This window comes from Propithecus coquereli, unplaced genomic scaffold (genome assembly GCF_000956105.1).
Source record: "Propithecus coquereli isolate 6110/MARCELLA unplaced genomic scaffold, Pcoq_1.0 Scaffold11, whole genome shotgun sequence".
Lineage (NCBI taxonomy): Eukaryota > Metazoa > Chordata > Mammalia > Primates > Indriidae > Propithecus > Propithecus coquereli.
In genome coordinates this window covers 5,109,058-5,134,493 of record NW_012134969.1, presented here as the reverse complement: position 1 = coordinate 5,134,493, position 25,436 = coordinate 5,109,058, and the positions used below count along the sequence as shown (strand labels likewise).

Sequence of the window (25,436 nt, the reverse complement as noted above, 5' to 3'; positions counted from 1 at the left end):
TCTTTTTTTTACCGATATGAAAATGCCATCCCATGTTGAGAAGTTACTTTGTTCACCCAAGATTGTGAGTGGAAAGTCTAGAACTCAATACAAGCTTCTTCTTTCCAGGCTAATGACCCTTTTATGACACCACTGAATTTGGGGAAAAAACTCCAGAATCTCTCTCAAATGCCTTAAGTAGCATCATATGAGTCAGTAACCAAATAAAAAGCCAGGGATTTTGAATGCCTGCTGTGTGCGTGGGGCTGTAATGCCATTTCAAGGCAAAGGTAGACTGGAGATGTTTATTACCTTAAAATGTTAATCCAGATGAAGCCGACTGGGGCTTATGCTTAGTCTTCCCATCATTTTCTGTGTTTTCTACTAAGTAGAAAGGGATTTGCCTCGATATTAGGCAATGCACCCAGCAAACTGTATTTAAGCCCATTCCAACAGAAATCCCAGCTTTAAAAAAAGATTCAGTAAATTGGCTCAATCCCTTTTCTGGTTGAGTGATATTTCCTCAAATCAGAGTGTGTTCTATGGCTTTAGACAAGAAAAAGAAGAAGAAGAACTGGTTCGAAGAGCTGAAGCACATTGGGAGTGTGCAGTGCCATGGTGTGTGCTTCCTTAGGCGAAGGTTTCCATCTCCTAACTCTCCAAAAACATAAAGAGAAAAATAATTTCCTTAAAACACAGGCACACACTTGATGGTTGATCGGAAATGATCTGAGCTGTAATATCAGCCCTTTGATTTCCCCTCTCACCCCATGTTTCCTCAGCATCCCCAGGGCCTAGGAGAGCCCACCTGAAGATCACCAGTTTATTGACTCACCATCTAATTACAAGATTTATTGAAGTGCCTCTCCCCGATTCCCTGATCCCGAGGCTTTTCTTTATGAGTTGTACCTTTCAATATATCTTAAAAATAAAAGTCTGAGGGAGCATCTACAATAATATCAATCTGATTGAGATTCACAGACTCAGGGAAGTTTTGATCTGGAAGAGATCTTGGAAGTAATATATCTTCTCCCTCCTCCCAATGTTCTAAATTAATGAGAAAAATAAATTTTGGTGCCCCCAATAATAATTGGTTGAGTTGCTGAATAAATACTGCAGTTTTATATTGAATATTTGTGATTTTTTGTTATTACAAGTCTTCGGGCACAACTTAATTTACAACATATATTTGGCAAGTCTTTTGAAGGTAGAATGAGAGATTTCATTCGACTTTTAGTGATTTACCAGTCAATTGTTTTGATGAACTTCATCTGCCGTACTAGAATTTTCTTGTGTAGTGTATATGCTCTTGCGTACCCTAAAGCCATCCATTTCTCTATCCATAGCTCTTTGCCTCAACAAATTGTCTTAAATAATGTCATAATACAAAGCAGTGATAAAATCGAAACAACAAACGTTCAATGTATTCTCACAATGTGAATGAATGCTACCATATCCTTTGTCTTGCAGTGCCAGATTAAGGGGAAAAAATAGCAGAGGCTTATAAGACTAACTGAGAGTCGGTCTTTGATTTGAGAGTGCTGCTTATCTACTCTGAGAAAACCCTAGTATCATAGCATCAGCTCTTCTTTTCCTGGCTGGAATAGCCATCAGGTTCATACAGTCTCTGCCCTCTGTGCTCTCAGACATCACAGCCAAAAGCTGGCAGATAAACCCTAACATTAAGAACTGTGAGAGCTGAAAGCATCTGAGAAGTTGTGGGAATCTGTTCATCCGTACTCCATCTTAGCCCTAGAGAAGCTTTTCCATTTGTTTAAGCAAGTAAGGGTGGAAACATGCTGAGATGGGAGGACCCTTCATCCCAGATGCTTCTTAAGGCTCAGCCTGGGATCTTTTCCTCCCCAAAGGCCCAGCCCATGGTGTTGTACACAGTAGGTGGACAAGATTTTGTTAAATGAATGGTTAGGAAATTAAAAGTAGGAAGATCTAATTTTTAATCTGTTGGGGATATTTTTGTTTTTCTTTTTGAACCAAAAAAAAAAAAACCTACTATCTATGTAATCCTCAAAGTATTGTCCGCATTTTTCGGGTAAGGACTCTAAGGTCTCGTGGAGGTTTAGTTACTTGCCCAAGTCCCACAGCTGGTATCTGTGCTTCAAAGTCCCTTCTCTTTCTCTAGCCCCATGTGCTTCCCTCCTGTATGTAATCCATGTCTGCTTGACTCTCTGAGGTGGACAGAAGCAGATATATAGGATGCAGAGCAGTATGTCTGGTCTTCCCCTCAGGACGACTGCTCCTCAGAAACATCCAGTAGTCCCCAAACTGCAACCTGTGTCTTGTCCTCCCTCTCCTTGGTGGAATCTTGCTTGCATAATTACGTGTCAGAGACTCTCTGTGTTACGCTTTAGGGCGGGAAGAATGAGATGTTCTTTCAGGTCATTAAAACCTGGGCGGACTATGGCAAGGTGAAGGATGGAGCTAAGAGGAAGAAGAGTAAAGAAATGAGTCAGGTAACGTTTGAAACTTTTTTCTCTAGAACTAAGTTGAAATTTTTGCAGATGAAAAATATATCTTGCTTTTTTTTTTAAGTAATTGAAAATTAGGTTATTGGGGTTTGAAATAAAAATTTAAATTTAAATTGGACTCTTTTGCCCCTTCCATATAACATTTAGGCTCCTGAGGAATATTATAATTGATGCTAGATCATCAGTGCCATGTTAACAAAGCACTTTATATAAAACTATACATAACACCTTCTCTCTCATGTTCAATAAAAAGCTAGTAACGAGTGAGCTGCCTTCTCAGAGGAATTCTTTTAACCTTTCAGAAACAAAATATTTTATGCTAATTCTTGCTTAATTGGAAGGAATTCATTTTTTAAAATATCATTGAATATGGCTTTGAAGTCCGCTCCATTCCTGACCTCTTTAATTCAATCAAGGTCACCTCATAAACTTGCCCAAACAGCTCTATTTCTCAATTAGAAAAAGAGGCAGAGCTGTTTAAAAGCATTTAGTGTTTGATGAATAGTGCTTAACTGATGCTTCAGCACTTGCAGACACTTTTTGAGGAGTCGCTGGTAAGAATAAAACATTGCTACCTGAGAAATTATGCTCATCAGAAACACAAAACAAATCATTTTAATGAACGAAGCAAAAACTGTTTTTTGTGGGGATATGAGAAAGGTTATCATGCTCAATATAGAGGGTTTTAGTGTCTGAACCACTCTCCCAAGGAAAAATTGCTGTAATTTAGCCATCCAGACAGTTTATAAAATACATGCACTTTCCCTGCCCAAGGACTCAGAGAAGACGAATGCTGAGTTTGTCGAAGCAGGATTTCATAGCACTCAAACTCCAGGGATGAAAAGAAGTAGTGAGAAGATGTGTCCAGTTGAAGAATGTGGACTGGAGCCATCTGAATAGAAGAAATATCGAGATTTCTGAAAATACGTATTTGGCTTCCTTCCGTGTTTCCGTCCCACTTTCTGGGCCTGAGGACTGCCAAGCTCACCTTGATGCTCTCTTTTGGAGAGAGAGTCATTGGGCGGTCAGAGCACTAGAGTGGCTCTGAGAAAGGGGCCAAAAAGAGTGAAAACTGGTGTCGCTGTCAGACACTTTGGAGTCACTGAATAGAGGGAAGAAATAACTGAGCCACGTGAGGCCAGAGGCCTCCTGAAGCATCTTGCTTTTGTTTCTGGCGGGACTTGGCAAATAATGTCCCTTCTCCAAGCCTCGGCTTTCTCAGCAGTGACATAAGGCTCATCCTAAGAGAGTTTCCTTGATGAGGTTGTGAGAAATAACCAATTAAGGGATTCCGTGGCATTTTGCAAATACCAGGTACTGCGGCAACGTGGAGACTCAAAGGCATAAGTGAGTGGTTCACGCTCCTGTCTGCACTTGAGCATCACCTGGGGAACTGTATGCAAATACCAGTGCCTTGGGGCGAAAGCCCAGGCATCTACATCATTAAAACACTCTCCGAGGGATTCTGACGCACAACGGGTTGCAAACTACTGGCATGTAATATGAAGATGGATGGCTGTCAGTAATAAATGGGAAAGAAGAAACAAAGCAGGTGAGGTAAGGTAATAAAATGTGAGCATGAGAACAAAATTAAAATGGAGTAAAAGATAAAAATGTGTAATGGACAGGAAGTGGCTGACATAGGAAATAACAAAGGACCAAAGGAAGGAGAAATGGGAGGGAGGGGCTTTAAGGCGAGCCCGGGAGACCCAGGTGGAGAATTCCCCTCGGCAGGTCTGTGCCAGGTGCATTTGGAGTATCCCTGCCTTTCTCTGTCTCTGGGAGAATAGCCAAGGACTGTTTTCTCATCCATTACTGGTCACGGAGGGACGCAGGCATGCCTGGGCATTTGCCAAGGAGAAAAGCCTCGGAGAATCTAGCGGCTGGTCTGGGGAGCGCATGAGCACGGGAGGGGCCTCCTCTCCTGCAGTGAAGAGGCTGGCCCGAGGGCCCCTGGCCAAGGGTGGTTGGTTCTAGAGACTCAGCCTGGTCTCTCCTGGGTGCAGGCCACAAACCTGCCATAGCAGAAACTTTCTCTGGAAATATGGCTTCAGAGAAAGGTAATACACAATATCTAGCAGATCAGAACACCGTGTTCGGAGGCTCCGCTGTAGGATTTACGAGCACATTCAGTCACAGTGTCATCACAGGAGAGGCAGGAGGAGCATTCGGCAAGGAGCAGGCAGAAGGCAGAGCGGCCGAGAAGGCCGTGACGATGGTAAAAGCTGGAGAGAAGTTTCTTGCACTAACAGAGAAACTGTTGGAAAAGGCTGAAAGAAAGCAAATGCCAAAAAGGAACCAAAAAAAATACAAGACTGGAAGAAAGTTATGCAAAAAGCATTAGGAAACGGGAATCCGGTCCCTAAAGGCTCGGGAAGTGGTTCTAAAACGTTGGCATGTGTTAGAATCACTCTAGAAACTTGTTGGAATGCACATCCCTGGGCCCCATTCCAGAAGCTCAGATTCAAAGGGTCTGCGGTGGGTCTAAGATTGCTCATGTAGGAGACACCAAGGTGGTACAGATACCACGGGATACCAGCCAGGTGTTCATACCAGGTCATCCTACTTTGGTTGTGCGTTTAGAGAGAATGGAGATTCTTTTTGTCCCAATACCAGGCACAAGTAAGTGTTCGACAAATCAATGTCAGTGTTGGTGACAAGGACAGTGGAGCCAAGAAGGCTTACGGGCAGCCCCAGCATAGTCACTGCCCAAGCATGAAAGCAAAGTCTTGGTTCCCACCTGGTGGTCTGGATAGTTAGAGTTTACCTAAGATGCAAGTAACAAAGAAGAAATTATTTTTCTATTCAACTTAGCTTTGTCATCACGAGTATGTGGTGTTATAAAATAAAAGCTCTGTGAAAACGTTGCTATTCCTTGCAAAGGGCAATGCCTAGAACTGAGAAGATACTTTAGGTTTGGGCTGGTCTTCACTTCACATTTCATGGTGTGGATGTGTTTTATGTGGCAGAAACACCAGTTCGTGTGTGTGTGTGTGTGTGTGTGTGTGTGTGTGTGTGTGTGTAGAGGGTAGAGCAGGAGACGGAAAATATCACTTCCTGAGGGGAAATTTTCTTGAAGAAAATTAGAAGTGACCATTTGTTAAAAGGGAAGGAAATGTGGCAATTGGGAGGAGAAAACCACTGCTTTTACATTGCAGGCTGATGGAAATACAGGGAGTGATTTTTAGGGGAAAGGATTGCTATTTAAAGCTTCTCTCTTTGCACAAGACCAGCTCCTCCTTAGGGTGAAGTCACACAAGCACAGCCCATGGTGCAGCCCTGTACCCACAGAGCTGCACTGTCTGCCAGGGAGGGACGCCATGGTAGTAGTGGGAGGTGTCACTATCCCTGAAAGCCAGGGTCATTTTATGATCCATGTTGATCTAGCTAAGTCTGACTTCCCTAAGAAACAATCATTATAGCCTTCAGAGGATTAAAAAAAATGCCAGGCGCTGTGGCTCCTGCCTGTAATCCCAACAACTCCGGAGGCTGAGGGAGGAGTATTGTTCAAGTCCAGGAGTCTGAGACCAGCCTGGGCAACATAGTGAGGCCCCATCTCTAAAAAATATTAGAAAAATTAGCCGGGCATGGTGGTTTGAGCCATTAGTCCCAGCTACTCAGGAGGCTGAGGCAGGACAATCGCTTGAGCCTGGGAGTTTGAGGTTGCTGTGAGCTACGATGACACCAGGCACTCCAGCCTGGGTGACAGAGTGAGACCCTGTCTCTAAAAAATTTTTTTTTATCTTGGAAATCAAAATAGGGATTGAAAATGAAAAAGAAAACTAGGCCGGGCGCGGTGGCTCACGCCTGTAATCGTAGCACTCTGGGAGGCCGAGGCAGGTGGATCGCTCAAGGTCAGGAGTTCGAGACCAGCCTAAGCAAGAGCGAGACCCCGTCTCTACTAAAATATAGAAAGAAATGATTTGGACAACTAAAAATATATGGAAAAAATTAGCCGGGCATGGTGGCGCATGCCTGTAGTCCCAGCTACTCGGGAGGCTGAGGCAGAAGGATTGCTTGAGCCCAGGAGTTTGAGGTTGCTGTGAGCTAGGCTGACGCCATGGCACTCACTCTAGCCCGGGCAACAAAGCGAGACTCTGTCTCAAAAAAAAAAAAAGAATAAAAAAGAAAATGAAAAAGAAAACTGAAATCTAATCAAAAGAAAGGGAAGAGTGGGAGGAAAATGCCCCCTCCTGAGCAGCCTCTCGCCTGGTTTAGGGGCTTTTAGGGGCTGGGAAAGAAGCCATCTTGTGCTCCTCTCCCTTCACTGGCCTTGCCCCACAGCCTTGGCACCTCCTCCTGGAGATTGCTGGTCCTTTGGTAAAGCACTTTTCACAGCATGATGAACCCACTCTGCTTCCCCTCAAACTCCTCAAAGTGTGAGCTCAACTTGGAGGCCCAGCCCAACTCCCCCTCCAAGAAAGAGCCCTCCCCCGGTTCTTCCCCCTTCCCCCTTACTACCACTACACATCATAGGGAGAGCCCTGCCTAGAGCCCTCCTCATCGGCCTCCACCAGGTTCCGCATCAGCAGTTGTCCCTGCGGCTGGTCGGGAGCTGCTAAGGTCAGACCCAGCTGGGGCTGAGAGCCCTGCTCCCCCACCCAGGCCTAGAGCCTGCGCTCCGCTCCTGCCTGCAGCGTTCACTTCTGATGTGTTCCCCTGCGGACTCTAAAGGCAGGCTCGCCTGACAGAGCATCCTTCAACAGCGTTTGAAATGACAGACTTATCCTGCTATTGGAAGAAGTGAGCATGCCTCTTTCCTTTGCTTATTTTCCTCTGAGGAAAATGGGGAGTGTTGGGGGGAGGTATCAGAGGATAATAACGTAAATGGAAAAGTGATAAGGCATGATGTGAATTCTCCACAGTGGCCGTGGCCCTGCGGCGCCTCCCAGCCCCGCCGCTGGTGCAGGCTGCTTCCTTGGGAAGAGCCGTGTGGAAGGAGGAACAGAGGATGTTTTTCCTGAGTCACCTGCTGCCAGTGGTGCCTCCAGACTCACTTTTAAGCCATTATGATAACAGGATCTAGTTTACCTGCACTCTCCAAATTACCCTTATTCCGCTGGCCTCACACAAAGATGGAAATAGACACTGCATTGTGCTTCTGTTTAGCTCTCTCTGATAATAGCTAATGTGCAGACTGTAATACACACTGCAAATATGAAATGTTATGTCAATGCTAAGTTGTAATAATAATAATCCTGCAAAAATGTAGCAGAAGGAATTTCCATGAGCAATTTGAGGAAGATTGCTGCTTCAGTGGCAATACAGGTGTTATGGAAAAACAGATCAATTGTACTTTGTTGGTACCATATGAGGCTGTCTAGCAGGAGATTGGCTGTTCAGCACACATCATCCCAGGAAGCCTTCCAGCTCTCTGCCTGGCCACAGGGAGGCGGCAATGGCGGCAGCATTCATCGAGAACGAAGCCGTCGACAGTGAAGGACCCAGAGCCTTCGTTTGGTCTTCTGAGGGTGGTGGTCCTTGTCATTGGCTGTCATCAGCCCATTCGGAATAGACCCAGGGGACAGAGCTCTGCAGGAGGTCACAGCAACAGGAAGAGGAGTTTCTGCTACCTTTATTCTAGCTGAGACACATACACTTACAAAAGTAAAACATAGGTGAGTTCTAACGTTGGTTCTTCAGGAGTCCTGAGGTCAGCATGGGTTTTTCAGCCACAGCTCTCGTAATGAAGCATTAACAACAACTGAGGCTCCTGAGCTCAGGGATTAGTGGGTATCAGTGTGGCTGTTTCAGAGGAGAGGGATGCAGGGCAGAAAGAGGGATCCCTAAGTGGTTTGAGTCAGGCCTCGAGACTGCCGGAGGGTGAGTTTAACTTCCACACGGACCATCCCCAAATTTGTCCTGTGGAAAGTATACATACGTTTATTTTACAATAGGACTGTGCTCTCAGCTTTCATAGCAGATCCTCTCTCCAGCACAGCACCCCTCAAATGGAGCCAGAAATGGAATGTTTTACCTCTGCTAGGAACAAACTAGCCACTACTGTAGAGTCTCTGGTTTCCTCCTTTCTCGGGCTGCAGTGCTTCTGTACAGCTGGGCCACCCTGACGGCCTTACGTGGAGGAGGATAGTTCTGAGCCACACCCTGCACCTCCAACCAGCTGTGCAACCTCCATCTCTCTGAATCTCAGTTCCATCACCTATAAAATAGCAATGATGATTGTATTTACTGTATTGTATTTTTGTGAGGGTGAAAGGGTACTGTGCAAATAATATGCTTAGCACAGTACCTAGCTGGGACTACTGCTATTATTACTGTTACTGTCACTGCTACTGTTATTTAAGGAAAACAGTAGTGACTGTGCTTTTGGCCCAAATATCCCTCTGACTCCATCAGGAGGTGCTCAGGGCATTGGGGCAGGGTGGGGCTCATGGGGCCTGGGCACGGGGATGAGACAGGACTGCCTTACAGGTACAGAGCACGGGGCTGGGGGCCACACAATAGATCAAGGAATAAAACCAGAGTGATGAACCAAGCATGTGGTTCCTTCAGAAGTATTCATCCAAACAAGATAACCACAGCCCAGTTCAGGAACCAGGGCATAGAAGGAGCAGGAATCTGAGCAGTGGTTCTCAAAGCACAGTCTCGGCACCACCCGGGGACTGGAGGAATGCAAATTCTCAGGCTTCCTCCAAGACATGCCTAACTGGAAACTCTCGGCATAGGGCCCAGAAATAAGTGTTTTAATATACCCACCAGGAGATTCTAATGTGGGCCAATGTTTGGAAAACACTGAGTTAGAGTACCACCAGGTGCTGTAAAAATAAGTCTCTAATTTTCAGTGGCCTAACCAAAAAAAGAAAGTGTTTATTTCTTGGGCACAGAATAGTCCAAGGCAGATATTCTGAGTCTCTGGGCACCTTTCCTCCATGCGGTGACTCAGAGACCCAAGCCCCATCCAGCAGCAGAAAGAGAGGCGCTGCAAAAGGTGCACACCACTGTCCCTCATGGGGTGATGTGTCTGCCATAGAATAGCCAATAAACACCTCAGGCATGCCACGAGAAGATGCAGAATGTGGGGGGGTGGGGGGAGTGGCAGTTAGAACCTGGACAGAGTCCCTGTCACTGGGCCACAACTACTGCTCCCTTTCATAGGGGCCCAGAAGGCAGGGTCATGGCGGAGCAAGGTGCATGGAAGGCATACAGAAATTGGGCTGATATCTATCAGGCCTCGAGCCTGTCCCCATCCTCCTGTGTCCTGGACCTCTCAGTACAACTGCCTACCTGGGTAGCAGCCAATGAAATCCTTGAAAAAGACTTTCTTTGCATGTGGGAAAGAAATATACGCTTCAGCAGTGTCCTTCCAGCATTCCAGGAGGACATCTGGCAAAGTGGAGGGAGAGTGTTAAACACAGAGCTCCCCAAAGACACAAAGACTAACAGTTCTAGAGAAATCCAGATATTGTTAGAAACAATATATTAAAATGTTTTATTATTTAGTTACTTCTTGCCTGAGCATGAAAAAGATATTAACAGACTGTCAGCTTACTGGGACATAACCCAAAATAACTTACATTTCTCATATATTGCTAATTATTTTTCTGAGGCTGGCTCAGGCTGGTAAGAGAGATTTCAAGGCTTTCACTAGATTATTTACTTAAAGAAGTTAAGCATGCCATTATCTGTTCCCATGGAAACACAGTAAGTAAGACAGGAGACAGAGGAGGAGGTCACTTTGACCATAATTAATATAAGGAATAATGGTTTATATAGACTCTAGTAAAGGATACAATGAGATGCCATAATACCTTTAAGCCTTTCCTTCAGCAGTGCAATTTAATCGTGGGATCAATTTTCATACACTGGTGTCGCTTTAGTTAGTTTTGTTAGTCTAGTGCTAATTTTTGAAATATAACTTAATCTTGCTTAGCAAAATTTTTCTAATGTTGTTATTTCATTTTTGATCCAATCAGAAAATTCCAGTGTCCAGAATTGTTCTAAAGTAGTAACTATATATGGATGGCTGTACTGGCCTTACCCTTCCTGCAAATGCTACAGCTCCCTGCCATGTTCCCTCAATAAATGGTTGATTGGTGAATTAATTATGATAATTCAGAGGCACACTACATTCAACAGTGCCTTTAAAATGCACAAAAAAGAAATTTAATTATGTTCAATATAGTTTACATTTAAGGTGTCTAATTTTATTCTTTTTTTATTATTGGGAATTGGTAATTCACATGGGGTGCCTCTTAGTTAAATATCCCATTTATTGGCATCCAGTGCACTCGCTGGGGATTCTTGCTAAAAGATTCACGCTGTAGTTTATTTTTAATCTGTATGTGTATTTTAATAGTGGATTTGTTGTACAGTCTCTTAGGGTAAATTTTATCATGAAAGCTTGATGACACATTTTTCAGAACTCTTTAAATTTAGTACGGTATTCCAGAAAGCACTAGAGAAAAAATAAATAAAGAGTTGACATTTCAAATTTCTGAATTTTTAACATAGTGAGAAATTATTTTAGGTCAGAAATTATTAGGATTTTTTTTTCTGCTAGAACTTTGGTCCAAGAAACATAATGCAGCCTCTTCCAGGCAGCCTTGTCTAAGGAGCAGACTCCGGGCTGCTGCGTGACACTGAATAATGTTTAAAAACAGGTGGCCTGAAGTTAAGTGGAGTCAATGTACAATTTCCCACCCTTTAGAAGATAACCACTTGGTGCCGCATGAGTAACCAAAATTTTTTTGTAAATACGAAGCCTGAAATCATTTAATCAGAAATGCAAATCAGTTGTATGCCCCAATTATAAAAATGTTGATGAGATTGGCTATGGTATTGATTTTTGGGGGGATGGGGAGGGTTACGGAGAATTACAGCTGTTGGTTTTTATAATGTATAATGATATCATATTTCTATTCCAGGAATGCAAACAGAGTTATTTCCTGCTTTGGCAAGCACAGTGGTCACTTGGCTTAGCCAAGAATAAGAACTCTCAGCAGTACCATTCCACAGGCTTATAAGACAGCCCCTAAAATAATAGATGGTACACTTTCCTATATGTATTTATGTTCAGACAATTTATTTAAATAATGCTGCTGGCACATGCTTTATAGATGCTTGCATTTTGCTACACAGATTTCAGCATATCTTGCAGACTATGCAATTCATTTGGAAAATGTAATTTCCATCCCTGCATACTAATCGATTTCTTCACAAACACCTGCTATCAGTTATGATAATAAAAATGCCACTCTGAATTGAAAAAGGGCCAAATAGAGCTTCCTAAGGAAATGACTTAAGTGTCTTTGAATGCTACTAAATGTAGTAATGTGCTTGTGTAGTGCCAACACTTTTTTCATCATTTGCATTTTCTGAGATTTTGCCCTATTACAACATTCCTCTCGCAAGTGATGCCTCATAACCATTTCCTTATGGATCGGTAAACTGAGTTGTCAGGAGGTGGTATCTCAGGGTGTGGACAAGATCCGAAGTTGGGCTGTGCAGTGTTAAAAAGTGCTAGTCATGTTCCTGGGTATACCCTGGATCATTTCTGATTTTATGAGTAAGTCCCTGAAAACTGTAAAATTGGCTGCCCCTTGGTTTTGCACACACACATACACCAAATAAAATTTCCTGTATTCATTCTCTTCAGCCTCCAGTTCATTCCACGTACCATTGCCAAACTAATGTTCCTAAACCACCAATTTCATCGTGTCCTTCCGCTACTGCAAGCACCTTCCGTGGTTCTCAATCGGCCCGGGGTTCTCAATTGGCCGCTCCATTGAGCCTAAGCTTCCCCATCCTCTCTCATCAGCTGACATGGATCACCTTTTTCTCACCTCTTCCAGGCAGACGCAGGCCTTTTTTGGTCAACCTTCTCTCCTTCCTGCCCCAAATATTCTATCTTCAGTTCTCATCTCTGGGCTTTTGCTTATGTTCTGGCTCCTGACTGAGACATCCTTCCCCAGTTCTTGGGTTTTTCATCTTCCAAAGCCCTATTTTATTCCTCTAGTCTACATTTTTCTTTCTCTTTTCCTAACTTCTGCAGGATGTACTCCTTTGTTATATATCTCGATGCAAACTTGCTCATTTATTTATTCAACATTTATTGACTGCCAACTATATGCCAGGCAACATGCTGTTCTTCCTTTGAATGTATTATTAGTTTCTTTTCAAATGTGTCAGTTTGTAGTAGATTTTAAGCTCCTTGAGAGAAGAGACATATTCTGTCTCCTCTTTCTGTGATCTAAGATGCCCAGACAGTCCCGGGCACAGGTAAGTATGCAGTAAATGCTTATTGACTAATTGATCCCTAATGAATTGAGGGAGGAAATTTTCTGGTTTCTTGCGTGTTCTGTTTGATTAGTACTTCAGAGTATACTATACGTAGATTATTATTCTGCAAAGTGGAATTCCATAACACTCAACTATAAAACTATTATTAATATAATTTGACATTTGATATTTGAGGAGAGAATTCACTGCAGTCTCAGAGCACCTCAGTAAAGCACTGTCATCATTGCACTGTGATGTGCAAGTAGGACATTCAGGAGGCCGACCTTGCCCTGGCTCTCCGACACGAGGAACTGGAGTGAGGGTGGAAATGAGCGTGCTCTGTGGTGCGGTAGGCTCCGCTCCGTGCCCTTACGTGCTACAGGTTACATCTTTGAAGAAGCTTCTTGTAGCAAGCTTTTCAAATTTCCTTTCACTTTTCTCTTGCTTAAAAATGTGGAGAATGACAACTTCTGTGAGGGGGAGAAGAATGTATGGGACACGGGTGGGAGAGTAGCGGGGAAAATGTGAGACTGGAACAGTCTGGTCAAAGCTAAACACACAGACTGATGGTAGCACAGTAATTGAGAGCAAAGACTCTGGAACCTGTGGCCTGGGTTTGAAGACTGTTTCTACTGCTTACTTTGTGGGACTGAACAAGTTATACAACTTCTCAGTGCTTCATTTTTCTCATATGTTGAGATGGGAACAAGACCCCAACACCCACATCGCAGGCTTGATGGGGGGATTAAGCGAGTGAGTTCAGATGAAGCTCTTGGTCCAGTACTTTGTGAGCTCTCAGCAAACTTTTATCATTGTTGGAGAGATCACTAAGCAACAAGGTGGAAACTAGGGAAAGGAATTCCCTATCCTAATTCTTTGTTTTTTACCATCCACTCTCACTCAGTTTCAGCTGTTTCTGAAGCCGTGAGATGTGTGAGACCCTGACTTCACTGTGGTGGTTTCTCAATAAGATGGAGATGTGAATGAAGTCTGAACCTACACAGAGAACTTTAGGTTTCTGGGAGGAGTATTAGAGTAACCACTCAGCCTCTTAAGGGAAAAGAGTTTTAATCTGTTGGTGAAACAGATGGAACTAGGTTACCATTCTGATAGGAGTTAGAGAAAACAATTTGTGCAATTTGTGCATTTTGTCCTGGTAGCAGAGCAGGAAGGAATGGTGTGCATATAAATTCCTCTGTCCCCAGGGATGCTGCTGCATGCCTCAACCTGTGGAGTAGCTGATTATTTTGAAAGAAGGCAGCTCTCCAAGGAGCTAAGCAATCCTGTAGAGAGGGGGAGGACAATGCTGTGGTAGATATGATTGTTGCCAGGAATTCTGAATGTCAGCATCACCTAACAGCACGGAGGTCAGGAGACAGAATTTGGAAGGAATTAATCTTGCGCCCATAAGGAACATTCAGACATAAGACAAGACACACAGAATAAATAAAAATTCCCAAAGAGGTGATATATACCAACTATACAATAGAAAGCCCCAGCATACGGCATTTTGGTTTTATTTCTGAGCTGGTAGGAACATTAAGAGTTTGGGTGAGGGACTTCCTTTGCCACAGAAAGCCTCTCTAGTCCAAGCAGGATGGCAACTCACTTGTACCCATTCTGTTTGTCCTTCAGCGCTGGCGGCTCAGGCCTACGCTCTGAAAGAGGAGAACGACAGCCTCCGCTGGCAGCTGGATGCGTACAGGAATGAGGTGGAGCTGCTGAAACAGGAAAAAGAACAGCTTTTCCGCACAGAGGAAAACCTCACCAAGGACCAGCAGCTGCAGTTCCTGCAGCAAACCATGCAAGGCATGCAGCAGGTACCTGGGCCCAGGTCTTTTTTTGAGAGAAAGGGGTATGTGTATTAAATGGAAGTGAAACGGAAGCTGCTTGCTGGGAAGGATGAAGAAGAAATGACAATCAAAAAGCTAAGTGCAAAAAAAAAAAAAAAAAAAGCTAAGTGCCCAGGAAAGGGAAGTGCTCATGACCATTTGTGGAAGGGCAGAGTCTGGAGAACAGCCAAGCTGATGGCATTTGTTGAAGAAATGCACCCTGGAGGTAGGAAATAAAGGAGGAGAATTTAGGAGACTGAAATGTTGTCTGTATATGAAATACAGCCTCATGGCAAATGGTTAGCAAGTCCTTGCCTATCAGCGATGCATGTCTTTTGCCATCTGAGAAGTTTCAAGTTTAAAGTGTGACAATGGGTTTTACAAAAGCAGCTGGTTTAGTTTTGTTTGTTTTCAAGGTTAGCATAAATGTAAACTATATTGTTTCCACTTCTCCTGGATTATACTTAGGATCTAGTCAGGTTCTGTGAACACACTACATATTTAAGAAATGTTTGTTGATGGAATGGATGGAGCACCAGACATTTGGCGGGTAGGTAGCTTTGGAAACAGGGCAATAGCTGTGCTTTTGTTGAAGAGTACCAGACTTCGTCTTGGCATACTGAACTTAAAGATGTGCATTTATGGCAATTGTTGGAAAGAAAATGAAAGCTATGGGCTTTGGAATGGGGAAAAGGAACATGTAATGTTAGAAATAAGAGGTTGAGGGGAGAGGAAAATCTGCATGTTGACAGTGGAGGAATAGAATCAATAGATTCAAAGATTCATAGCTAGATTTGTGTCTGAAAACATCAAGTGATACATGATATTCTTAAGGTGTCTGGGCCTTTGAGTTATCTTAGAGTAGTAGAGCATAAGTTATCATCATCACTCATGAGTATTCTTTAATTACCCTTCTGAATGTAGAAGTTCAACCAATAGTTCCCCCCCAAAAAAGTTGTTTTTATTTAAACAAGGAAAATATAAATAGGATGATGGGAGGTTAAAATATGCAGTGAGTATAATATTTTTTAAAATTCCTCCACCTTTATTGATTGGTCTCTAAGATCAGGAGCATGAACTGCCTACAAAAGTGTCTTAGTGATTAGAGTTAACTACCACAGAAACGTGAGCCTGACAGGGAAAAACGACTGGGAGAGAGGGATATAAAAAAAGAATCATGGATTGGGAAGTGAGCAAGTTAATGACCAAGTCACAGAAATTATGTCTTAAACATCTCCTGCCATTTTAAAGCAATTTTTGAGTCTTGGCTTTGAGTCCTAACTAGTTGATGTTCATAGTGCGTGTTAGACTAATCAGTGAAATTCAGAGGTCAGAGCCAGCCAGGAAAATGTCATCACAGTCATTGCTCAGGTCCCTGCACTTGGAAATCGATGTAACAGCTGCTGTGTGAGGCTGCTGGGTTGTCCATATGCCCCAACATGGGGTGTTTCCCGGTGCCCTTTGCCAGGATGAGAGTCTGTCGATTTCCCCAGAGGCTGTGACGCCAGCCCTAGCCTGAAAGCTCCTATGTCACACTTCAAGCAACTGGACTTCTTTTCCTCCAGAAAAGATTACCCCAATTGCTTTAAAAGTAGATAAAGCTGTTAAGGCTGTCAAAGATTCAAATCTGAAAGAAGTCAGAGGAGGCCAGGGAGATGCAAGCCAGGGTCTCAGTGCAGGGACACTGAGGAGCTGTGTGCCTGACCACAGAGGAGCGGTGTTCCACGTCACCACCTGAGCCACAAGCTTCTCCAAGGAGAGATTTAGTTGTTGGAGCTCCTCATATATTTTCACAATCTCCTTGTCTACGTTCTGAAAGGAAATGCAGGAAATGTACTTTAACATAGCTAAAAATATATTGAAAACACAAATTTGTTGTCTCACAGTTCAGAAGGCTGCAAGTCCAAGATACAGGGTCAAAATGCAGGGATGGGCCCTTCTGAGGGCAGTAAGGAAGAATCTGTTCTGTGCCTCTCTCCTAACTTCAGGTGGTTTGCTGGCTATCTTTGGCCCTCCTTGGCTTATAGACACATGACCCTGCTCCCTGCCTTCATCTTCACATGGCATTCTCTGTGTGTGTGTGTCTGCCTTTCTGTCTGTGTCTGTGTCCAACTTTCTGCTTTCGATGAGACACAGTTCATATAGGATTAGAGGCCCACCCTACTGCAGTATGACCTCATCTTAACTAATGATATCTGCAAGGACTTATTCCAAATAATGTCACATTCTGTGGAACTAGGTGCTAGGACTTCAACATTTGGATTTGGGTGGGGGACACAATTCAACCTATAACAGACACATAGTAGATAGTCAAAATATATGTATCAAATAAAGAAGTAAATGGCCAAAGGCCCAGAAGCAAGAACTGGCATGTAGCACGGTGCCTGTCGGGAGTTCTGGGCTATGTGGGATCCTTGGACCACAAGAGCAAGGCAGGGTGTGGTGAGAACTGACATCCAAGAAGTAGGCGCGGCACCTCCTTACCACATGGGAAACACTCAATCCATGGTGGCTGCTGTGATTTTAATTTTTCCTGTTTGTTAGGCAGATGCATGACTATCTCTGTGTCAACACATCCTTAATATAGTTTTAAAATATAGGTGCTGTTTTGAGACTCATATTTCTACCATATTCTACCATGTGTGAATAAATCACTACAACTTGCTAATTTGAATCCCACCACAAAGAATTATCCTGATTTTAAAACCTGCTTCCAATCTGCCCACTATCCACTTTATAAATTGGAAAATCATGGTCTCAATGGAAGGCAACAGAAAAAGGGTCAGCCTCCCATCTGTCATCATTTCCACAGTCCATCTATGTTTGGGAGGTTATTTCTGTAACAAACAAAAGAAATAAAGGGCCTTAATGGCCTTAGGACTGGTGGACAATTTTTAGAATTGCTTTCAGGTTTAGCCAAAAAGTTGCTAACCTTTCCGCTTTTAATCCCTTAAGGATATGTCCATTGACAGCATAGGGTTTTTCATGTGTCCATGAAGAAAACATTATGGACAGGGTTCCTAAAAATGAAAAATCCTTGGGTGACTTTGGTTGTGTCTCAGTTTACCCCTGCACTGCATGTGAGTCACAATTTAATAATATTAAAGGCTTCATACAAAATAGCTTGTATCCATGGTAACAGGATAGCCTTTCCCTGATCATAAGCTGGCCATGAAGTTAACCTGTCTCTGCCTCAGGGGTAGAGTGGTTTTTGGCTTTCACTTAGGTACACAAGTAAAGAATATACATATTTTAAACTCTTATTTTCAGATTACCACACTGAGTTTGTTTGTTAGGTTTATTGAGGTAAAATTTGCATACAATAAAAGGCTTACAGTTCTGTGAATTTTGACAAATGCATACAATCATGTAACCACTATCAACAGATAAATGGCTTCCATCACCCATTCCCTCATTCCCAGCAACTACCGATCTATTTTCTACCCTTGTAGTTTTGCCTTTTCAAGAATGTCACATAAGGGGAATTGTACAGTGTGAAACCTCTTGAGTCTGGCTTGTTGCATTCAGCATAATGCATTTGAGTCATCCATGTTGCTGTGTGTATCACTAGTTCATTCGTTTTTATGCTGAATAGAGTTCTATCGTAAGCAAGAGGTATCATTTGTCACCACTTAATGGACATTTAGGTAGTTTCCAGTTTGGGGCAAATATGAATAAGTATGCCATAAATACTCACCTACAGGCTTTTTATTTAGACATAATTTTTCATTGCACTTAAGTAAATACCTGGGACTAAGATTGGCGGGTCCAATGCTAAGTGTTTTTAACTTTTTAAGAAACTGCCAAACTGTTTTCCAAAGTGTCTATACCACTGTATATTCCCACAGGGCTGCATGAGAATTCAAGATATTCATCCTCATCAGTCAGCACTTGGCATGATCAATTGGTTTTGTCTTTTTTACCCATAGTAGCAAGGGTAGAGTGGCATCTCATTTTGATCTTATTCACATCTAAATTTAATCAATACTTTTATTGTCATTCATGAGGATGATCAATGTGTCCTATTTTAAAATAATCAATTGAAAAATTGGAATGCTTTTTGAAGCTTTGTGTAAATCATATTGATAGGACCAATAAATATTAAGATAACAACAGGATACAATTAAAAATGCTGATTATAAAACAATGATGATTATGTCAGAAGGCTCCTTCATAAATATTTTAAGCCAATGCTTTTTTAATAGTTTTAGCAAATCTAGTCTGCAGACCAGCTGTCTTAGGCTGTAAACCATTGGCCCATGTAGAACAGTGGCTCTTTAACACTCTTGACTTGATGTTGGTAAGGCCCAGGGTTAGTCTGCTGTCTTGACAACTTTCAGCAAGGGAAGATCAGAAAAAAAATATGGGGAAAGGAAGATTATTATAACCAAAACCATTTTGGAAATTAAGTAACAAGTATTTTTCTCTTTATACTCCAAGTAGAACATATGTGTGATTTTCTATATGGGTATTACAAAATCTCACTAATTTAGACTCATTTTATGGAAGACAAAGAAATGTGATATTACTACTGTCCTAAAATATAAAATAACCCCAGTTAGTTTTGCCAAATGTTGGGCAAAAGTCAGTCTTTGGAACCTACATTAAGGAATAATTGAAAGTGTTTCGAAATTAGAACATCTGTGGGAACACCTGACCCCTTGAGTAAGTCCAGCATGTTCTCTGCAGTCTCGTTTAAACTGCTCCATCACTTAGTAAGACCTTTTTTTAGAGATAGAGAAAAGCTTGTCCTCAATTTCCCTGCCCCCACCTCAACTCACATGTAATAAAGTCTTTAGTGATGTGTCAAACTCCAGATAATAATCATGGTGGCAGGCGTGGTAACAGGGGTGGTGTTGGTGGTGGCTGTGGAGAGAAAGGTGGCTGTGGCAGTGAAGGTGACTGTAGTAGTGACAGTGGCTGTGGTGGGGAAGGTGGCCCTGGTGGTGATGGTGGCTTTGGTTGGGATGGTGGCTGTGGTGGGGATAGTGGTGCTTTTGATGATTAGAACGTTTTAGGGAAAGACAGATAAAATGAGCATATTTAAGAATATTTCACTGTACCTTGAAAACTGGAAATCCTCGAAAACACAGCAGACCCGATGCTCCCAGCCAACCTCAGGAGGTAACGCTCCAGAGAGCTGGCTGGCCGCCACACGCAGGCAGGAAGGCAGAGCAGTGTGATGGTAGTTTGTTTGCAACACGAGTCTCTTCTTTTTCTTGATAATTTTTCCCTTTTTCTTTCTGTTTTTAATTTCTAACCAAGATACCCAGCAGTCTGATAGTGGACCTGCTAGATTGGTGTTGTGTCCATTATCTTTTCTCTAATATTTTATGTTTTAACTTTATCTTGTATCCTTTCCATTGAAGTTTCTGCTTAATAATCATATTGTTTTTTCAGAAGTTTATTGTGTTCTCTGATTAATTTTGGGGGGGTGCCTGTGAATACAGTATCTGCTTATGTTCTCTGTTTATTATCTTTTCATGCAATCTTATTTTATGGTTGCATTATCTTCACAAGTGTTTTTGAGAATACTAACTGGAATATACAAAATTCTTTTTGTTCCCCAATCTCTTCTCTTTATTCTAGGATTAGTCGTTCGGTTTTGTGTTTTAGTCTCTCTCTTCTATGTGCAGCCTCCTTTAAAAGCGAGGTGGTGGTTGGTAGCCTGTGTATATTTAGGTGCGAAGGGCTTGGTTGACTTTTCTGGGAAGCTGTGTGGGTTTGTGCATTGCTGTGTCCAGGTTTCCTACCGGGCCGGGTCTTTCTCCCATGCAGTAGCCAACTGAGGGCTCATTGATTGGCAGCCTTTATTTAAGGATAGTTGGGGATCCCTCAAATGCCAGAATCTGTCACATACTAGAAACTCTCTGGAACTCCCTTCCTGTTCTGTTTGCTTTTATGAATTTATTCATTGACATACATTTTAATTGAGTCTCTGGTGGAAAGAAACACACACACACACACACACACACACACACACACACACACACAGAGCCTCCGACATCTTGAACAGGAGTCTGTTTCAGGGGCTTTTAACTTTGACCCAGCCCTTGAATGAATTTTTGGTACCTCGTGGCACAGGGTGGGTGGGGATGAGAGGACATTGCAGATTATTGCGACTGTCCACAAGCACGCAGGGAAAGGAAGCACAGCAAGCACATTTCCTGAATGTCTAAGAGGAAGCAACAAGGGAACTTACAGTGGCATATTTTGGAGTCCAGAGAGCTGTCTCAGCCTGAGGAGGCAAATGGGCAAACAAAAAGGGCTTTTGAAAGAGACAAAGGAAGACAAATAGAAAAAGGTGATTTGGAGAGGCTGAACCATGGAATAAAGAAAAATGGGGAACTTGTTCTCCACTCTATTTCTGTTTCCTTGTCCCAGAAGAGAGAAGGAGGCAATCCTGATGGTCTGGAGGAGGCAGGCCTAACCTCCAGCGGCTGTGCAGGAAGTAGAGTCTGTTCCAGATGGAGGGATGCGCAGGGTACGCAGAAATGATGGCAGATACAGTGGGAAGAACAAACAGTTCTTCCTCTACATTGAAAACATTTTTTAAAAGGAAAATGGCACAAACATAGGACAAGAACAAGGGAAAAAGAGAAATCCCTTTAAAAGAAGAAATTCAAGTTTTTTGTAATGACAGATTATATTTTAAGAGCTTTTATGGAATAGTTAGAGACTAAATGTAGAATGTAAAAAACTAAAGATTGAAAGTCGGGAAATTAAGTTGCAATATATCAAAAGGATCTGCCTTCTAAGTAGAGTTCATGAGCCTCAAAAATGTTTAGTTAGGAGGAAGAAATAGCACATACATGCTGATCTGGTTGTTGACTCATTCCGGAAAAAGCTTTTAGCAATATTATCATAAAATCTTCAATATAGGAAAAGTTATACATCAGTGCAGGAAATGATTCAGTATCACTGGACAGGGCAAGAAAAATCTCATTATTACAGTGTAGAGAAAAGGGCTTTCTTTTTGACTCTCAGGTACAAGTAGTAAAGTCTTCAGCATTAGAAAATTCAAAAAATATGTGTGTGTACAAGCAGGCAGTCACACACACATAAAAACCTGGAGTCTTTACAGCTACGGCTGCAGAGACATACCCATGTTTATTTGATTCTATTTCAAATACCCAGATGAAGTTTCTTTCTTTCTGACTGAAAAACAATGCACAAGACATTTCCCACATCCATCTTAAAAGCCACTGACATTTTACTAGACTCATAAAAATTATAAAACATATACATCTTTCAGATGATGTGACTTTAAAAAGATTCGACGATTAAACATTGAGGTTCACAAGAGCTGCCGAATTTGGGGTTCACCATGATCTTCCTTTCTTTTCATTTAACTACCCCAGATTTGTAATTTCATTTTGCATCCATTCCTCAGCAAAGTGTCTTGGGATGGTGCATTATACTAGCAGCCCACATGATGATAGTCCGCATTTATAATTCTGTGGCACCTTTCGTTAGACTGCTCAAGGTCATTTGTAGGGTTCCTGCTGGCAGCGCGTGCATTTCCTGACATTTGCAGATTGCATTCCTGGTGCACCTGAAGACAGTCCGTATCCCACACCCCACTTCAGTGTGAGACCCTTGAAGGGATTGTTGGCTACATGTGGAACCAGAAATAGAAACCAATTCTCTAATTCTTGGGCCAGGGCTTTACATTGCAAAGCCCTACCTGTTTGAAATGATCACACCTGACATCTGTTAGGGGTTTGAGAGTTTTCAAAGCACTTTCCCATTTGATTCTAGATAAGATACAAAGACTAAAAGTGAAGATAATGGAGAGGAAACCTCCCTGAGTTTTGTTTTGTTTTTTTTTTTTTAGCAGTTTCAAGAGAGTATGTGGCTGTCCTCACTGGACACAGGTCCTAAGGGGAAGAAGGAGATAAGCTGTGTCCATGCCACACAGGACACGAGTAAGAAAATGAAAACACTGAAGTAGGAGCACGTGGCTCCAGCTTGGCTGCTTTCTGTGCCACTCTGGGAAAGTCAGGCTGTCTGGGCCTCAAGTTCTTCACCTGGAAAATGGGTCCTGCCAGCCTCGGGAAGGCTTTGCTGTCATAAAATCATGTGTCATACACGTGTGATCATGTGTGTGAGCACGTTTTGAAAAGCTATTAAATAAATGCAAACTGTGATTGCCATATTCCAGGTGAAAATATGCAAATCTGTAGAGGTTTGAAAGAAGACTCAGGATTGGCAGAGTAAGTCTGGACAAGTCCAGGTCTACATGTCCTGCCCCTGGTGTGGCCTGTGTTGTTGCTCCCGTGCCCCTTACAGCAGGAAGGCCCAGTCTCTCCAGGTAACTCCAGAAGCGGTTTCCCATCATTTCACTCGGTCCTCACAGCAACGCAGGAGCGTGTGCCTATCTAAGTTCGTCAGGTAAGAAATTGAGACCCAGAGGTGTCAAGAGACTGGCCCAGGGCACAGGTACATCACGTAGTGTAAGAACCACAGCCCTGGTCTGTCTGACCACAGCCCCTGTGTTCTCTCTCTTACCCCACAGTTTTCTGAAGTGTACTCTGAAAGTAGCATTTCAGAACCATGGTAGTCACAAGAACAGAAGACTAGGAAGTTCTATCTTTCATGTGCTTGCAGATTACTAAAAACACGATTGGCAAAAACTCACCGGCAGTTTTCTGACTCTCTTTGTCATAGCCCCTAATTTGGTCTTTGTAGTAGCAGAGTAAGAGCTAGCAAAAGGAAAGTAACATACATGCAGCTTTTATGTATTAAATTTGAGTCGTGAAAATAAATCACTTCTGGGAAGGGAAAGAAAAGCCCTAATAAAATTTAACTATGAGCTGCTTCATCTCGTCATTAGTTATCCTGCTCTGCCATTAATTAATCTGATCATCAAATGCATCCTCATTAGTAATCATTCCTTCTCAAAATAATGAGGCTAGCAGACAGATCAATGTAGGAGCCAGGGGTAGAAATAATGGCATTGTCCTGCAGACCATTAAAATCATTTGACTTCTGCCTTTAGCTGCTTTCCTGACATCTGCAATGGGAAATCCTGAAGCTCCAATAGACTTGCAGCTATTCCCGGGAGAAAGGAACTCTGCTTTTCCCAACACTGTGGCAGTCGTGGGATGACCTTTGAATAACCTTCCCTTTCCACACTTCTTTTGGAAATTGCCTCCTGATTTATAGGCCATATCATACTATGAGTACCAGATTTATACTGAACTGGATCTTTTCTTAAATGTAGTACATCAAAACAGACTTTTGCTGCAGACGCATCCTGGCCCTCTACTCTGTTTGACCACTGTTGTCGTTCTGCCTCCAGTCACAGACTCTAAAATGAATCCTTGTGGTCTGGCCTTGACTTCATTTCTTTATAATCTGCCAATGCAAAGAAGCTGACTCATTTGCACTGAATCCCTGAACCCTGCCAGCGCCGTGGCTGCCTGTACGTAGCAGGTGTCCTGTTCCCAGCCAAACTGATGTAATTATCCATCTCTCAGATCGGGCCACAGCTGGGGGGCATCGTGCTCCAGGGTTCTCTCCATGCAGCTGGTTAGGAGAGGCAACTTGCGGATTAGGAAGACCAGCCAATTTCCTTCTTATCGGAAATGAAAGCTATGAAAAGAATGCAGGGAGAAATTTGGTGGGGGCGAAGGAATACAACATTGAAACAAAGAAGAAAGGAGAATTAGAGAAAAACAAATCCTCCTTATGTAAGAGAAAACTCAGAGGAAGAGAAATATGGGTGGAAGTTGCAGTTTTCTGATTCTAGTTTTGTCATTTACATTTTTATTTTAAGCCAGGCACGGTGGTTCATGCCTGTAATCCCAGCACTGTGGGAGGCCAAGGCAGGAGGGTCACTTGAGACCAGGAGTTCAAGACCAGCCTGGGCAATATAGTGAGGCACTGACTCTACAAAAAATATAAAAATTAGCTGATCATCATAGCTAACACCCATATCCCCAGCTACCCGGGAGGCTGAGGCAGGAGAATCACTTGAGCCCGGCAGTTTGCAGTTGCAATGAGCTATGATGACACCACTGCACCATAGCCCCGGGCAAGAGAGCAAGACCCTGCCTCAAAAAGGAAAAAAAAAAAAATTTTTGTTTTATTTTTCCTTTTTACAAAAAGAATGTATGCTCAATGCAGAAAACTTGGAAACATAAAAGAAACATATAAAAGGAAACAAAAATCATTCAGAGTATCAACTACCCAGATATAACTCTTGTTAATGTTTACATACAGGCTTTCAGTCTTTTTCCCTATGCACCGATAACATGTAGTGTTAATCATTTTTAAATATTAGCCAAACTTAGTTAAAGTTTCTGGAATTGTAACCGAAGTATAGAATTGGGAATTCAATTCCAAGATGTTAGATGGTTAGTTAAAGACTGTTTTCTCCTCTGTTTAACAAAGCACCCTGAATAGTCATCAAGGGAAACTTAAAGTTAGTGCCCAATCTGGTCCTCACTCTATAGACCACCCATTTCACTCAGTTGATCAGCGAAAACACCCTGCATTGTGAAGTTCCTATCTGTATTCAGTTTCTTCAATTTGGGAATTACCTCTCTGGTTTTTGTGCTTTTTGCTTCTTCTCTCTGTGTCTCTGTCTCTCCCTCCTCCTCTCTCTATATTTCTGTCTCTTCCCTTTCTCTCTTGCTTTCACACACACATACACACACACAGAGATACCTTTAGCAAATAGCCACAACAGCCTTATTTTCTGAAAGTACTGGGGAACATACAAAAGGGGAAAGTATATTTGAACTTCGGCTGTAGGTTTCCAAGGAAGGGGTATAATAAGTAGTGCTTATAAATGAAAGACCAACTACACAGTGCCTATTCAGAGAGATCAAAAATGATCTCTTTTATTTTCTTCTTACCTTTTGTTCTCATAATTCATTCTGCTGACCCATCA

The 25,436-nt window shown here is 42.6% G+C and overlaps 1 protein-coding gene across 2 annotated transcripts in view; it reads left to right on the top strand.

The window, feature by feature from the left end:
• ENOX1 (ecto-NOX disulfide-thiol exchanger 1) overlaps positions 1 to 25,436 on the top strand; it is a 609,648-nt gene that overhangs the window by 485,276 nt on the left and 98,936 nt on the right. For both annotated transcript variants that reach the window (XM_012649266.1, XM_012649259.1), the window contains one exon: positions 14,340 to 14,524. In XM_012649266.1, the coding sequence (XP_012504720.1) occupies positions 14,340 to 14,524 (185 nt within the window). The remainder of the gene's footprint in view (positions 1 to 14,339; positions 14,525 to 25,436) is intronic.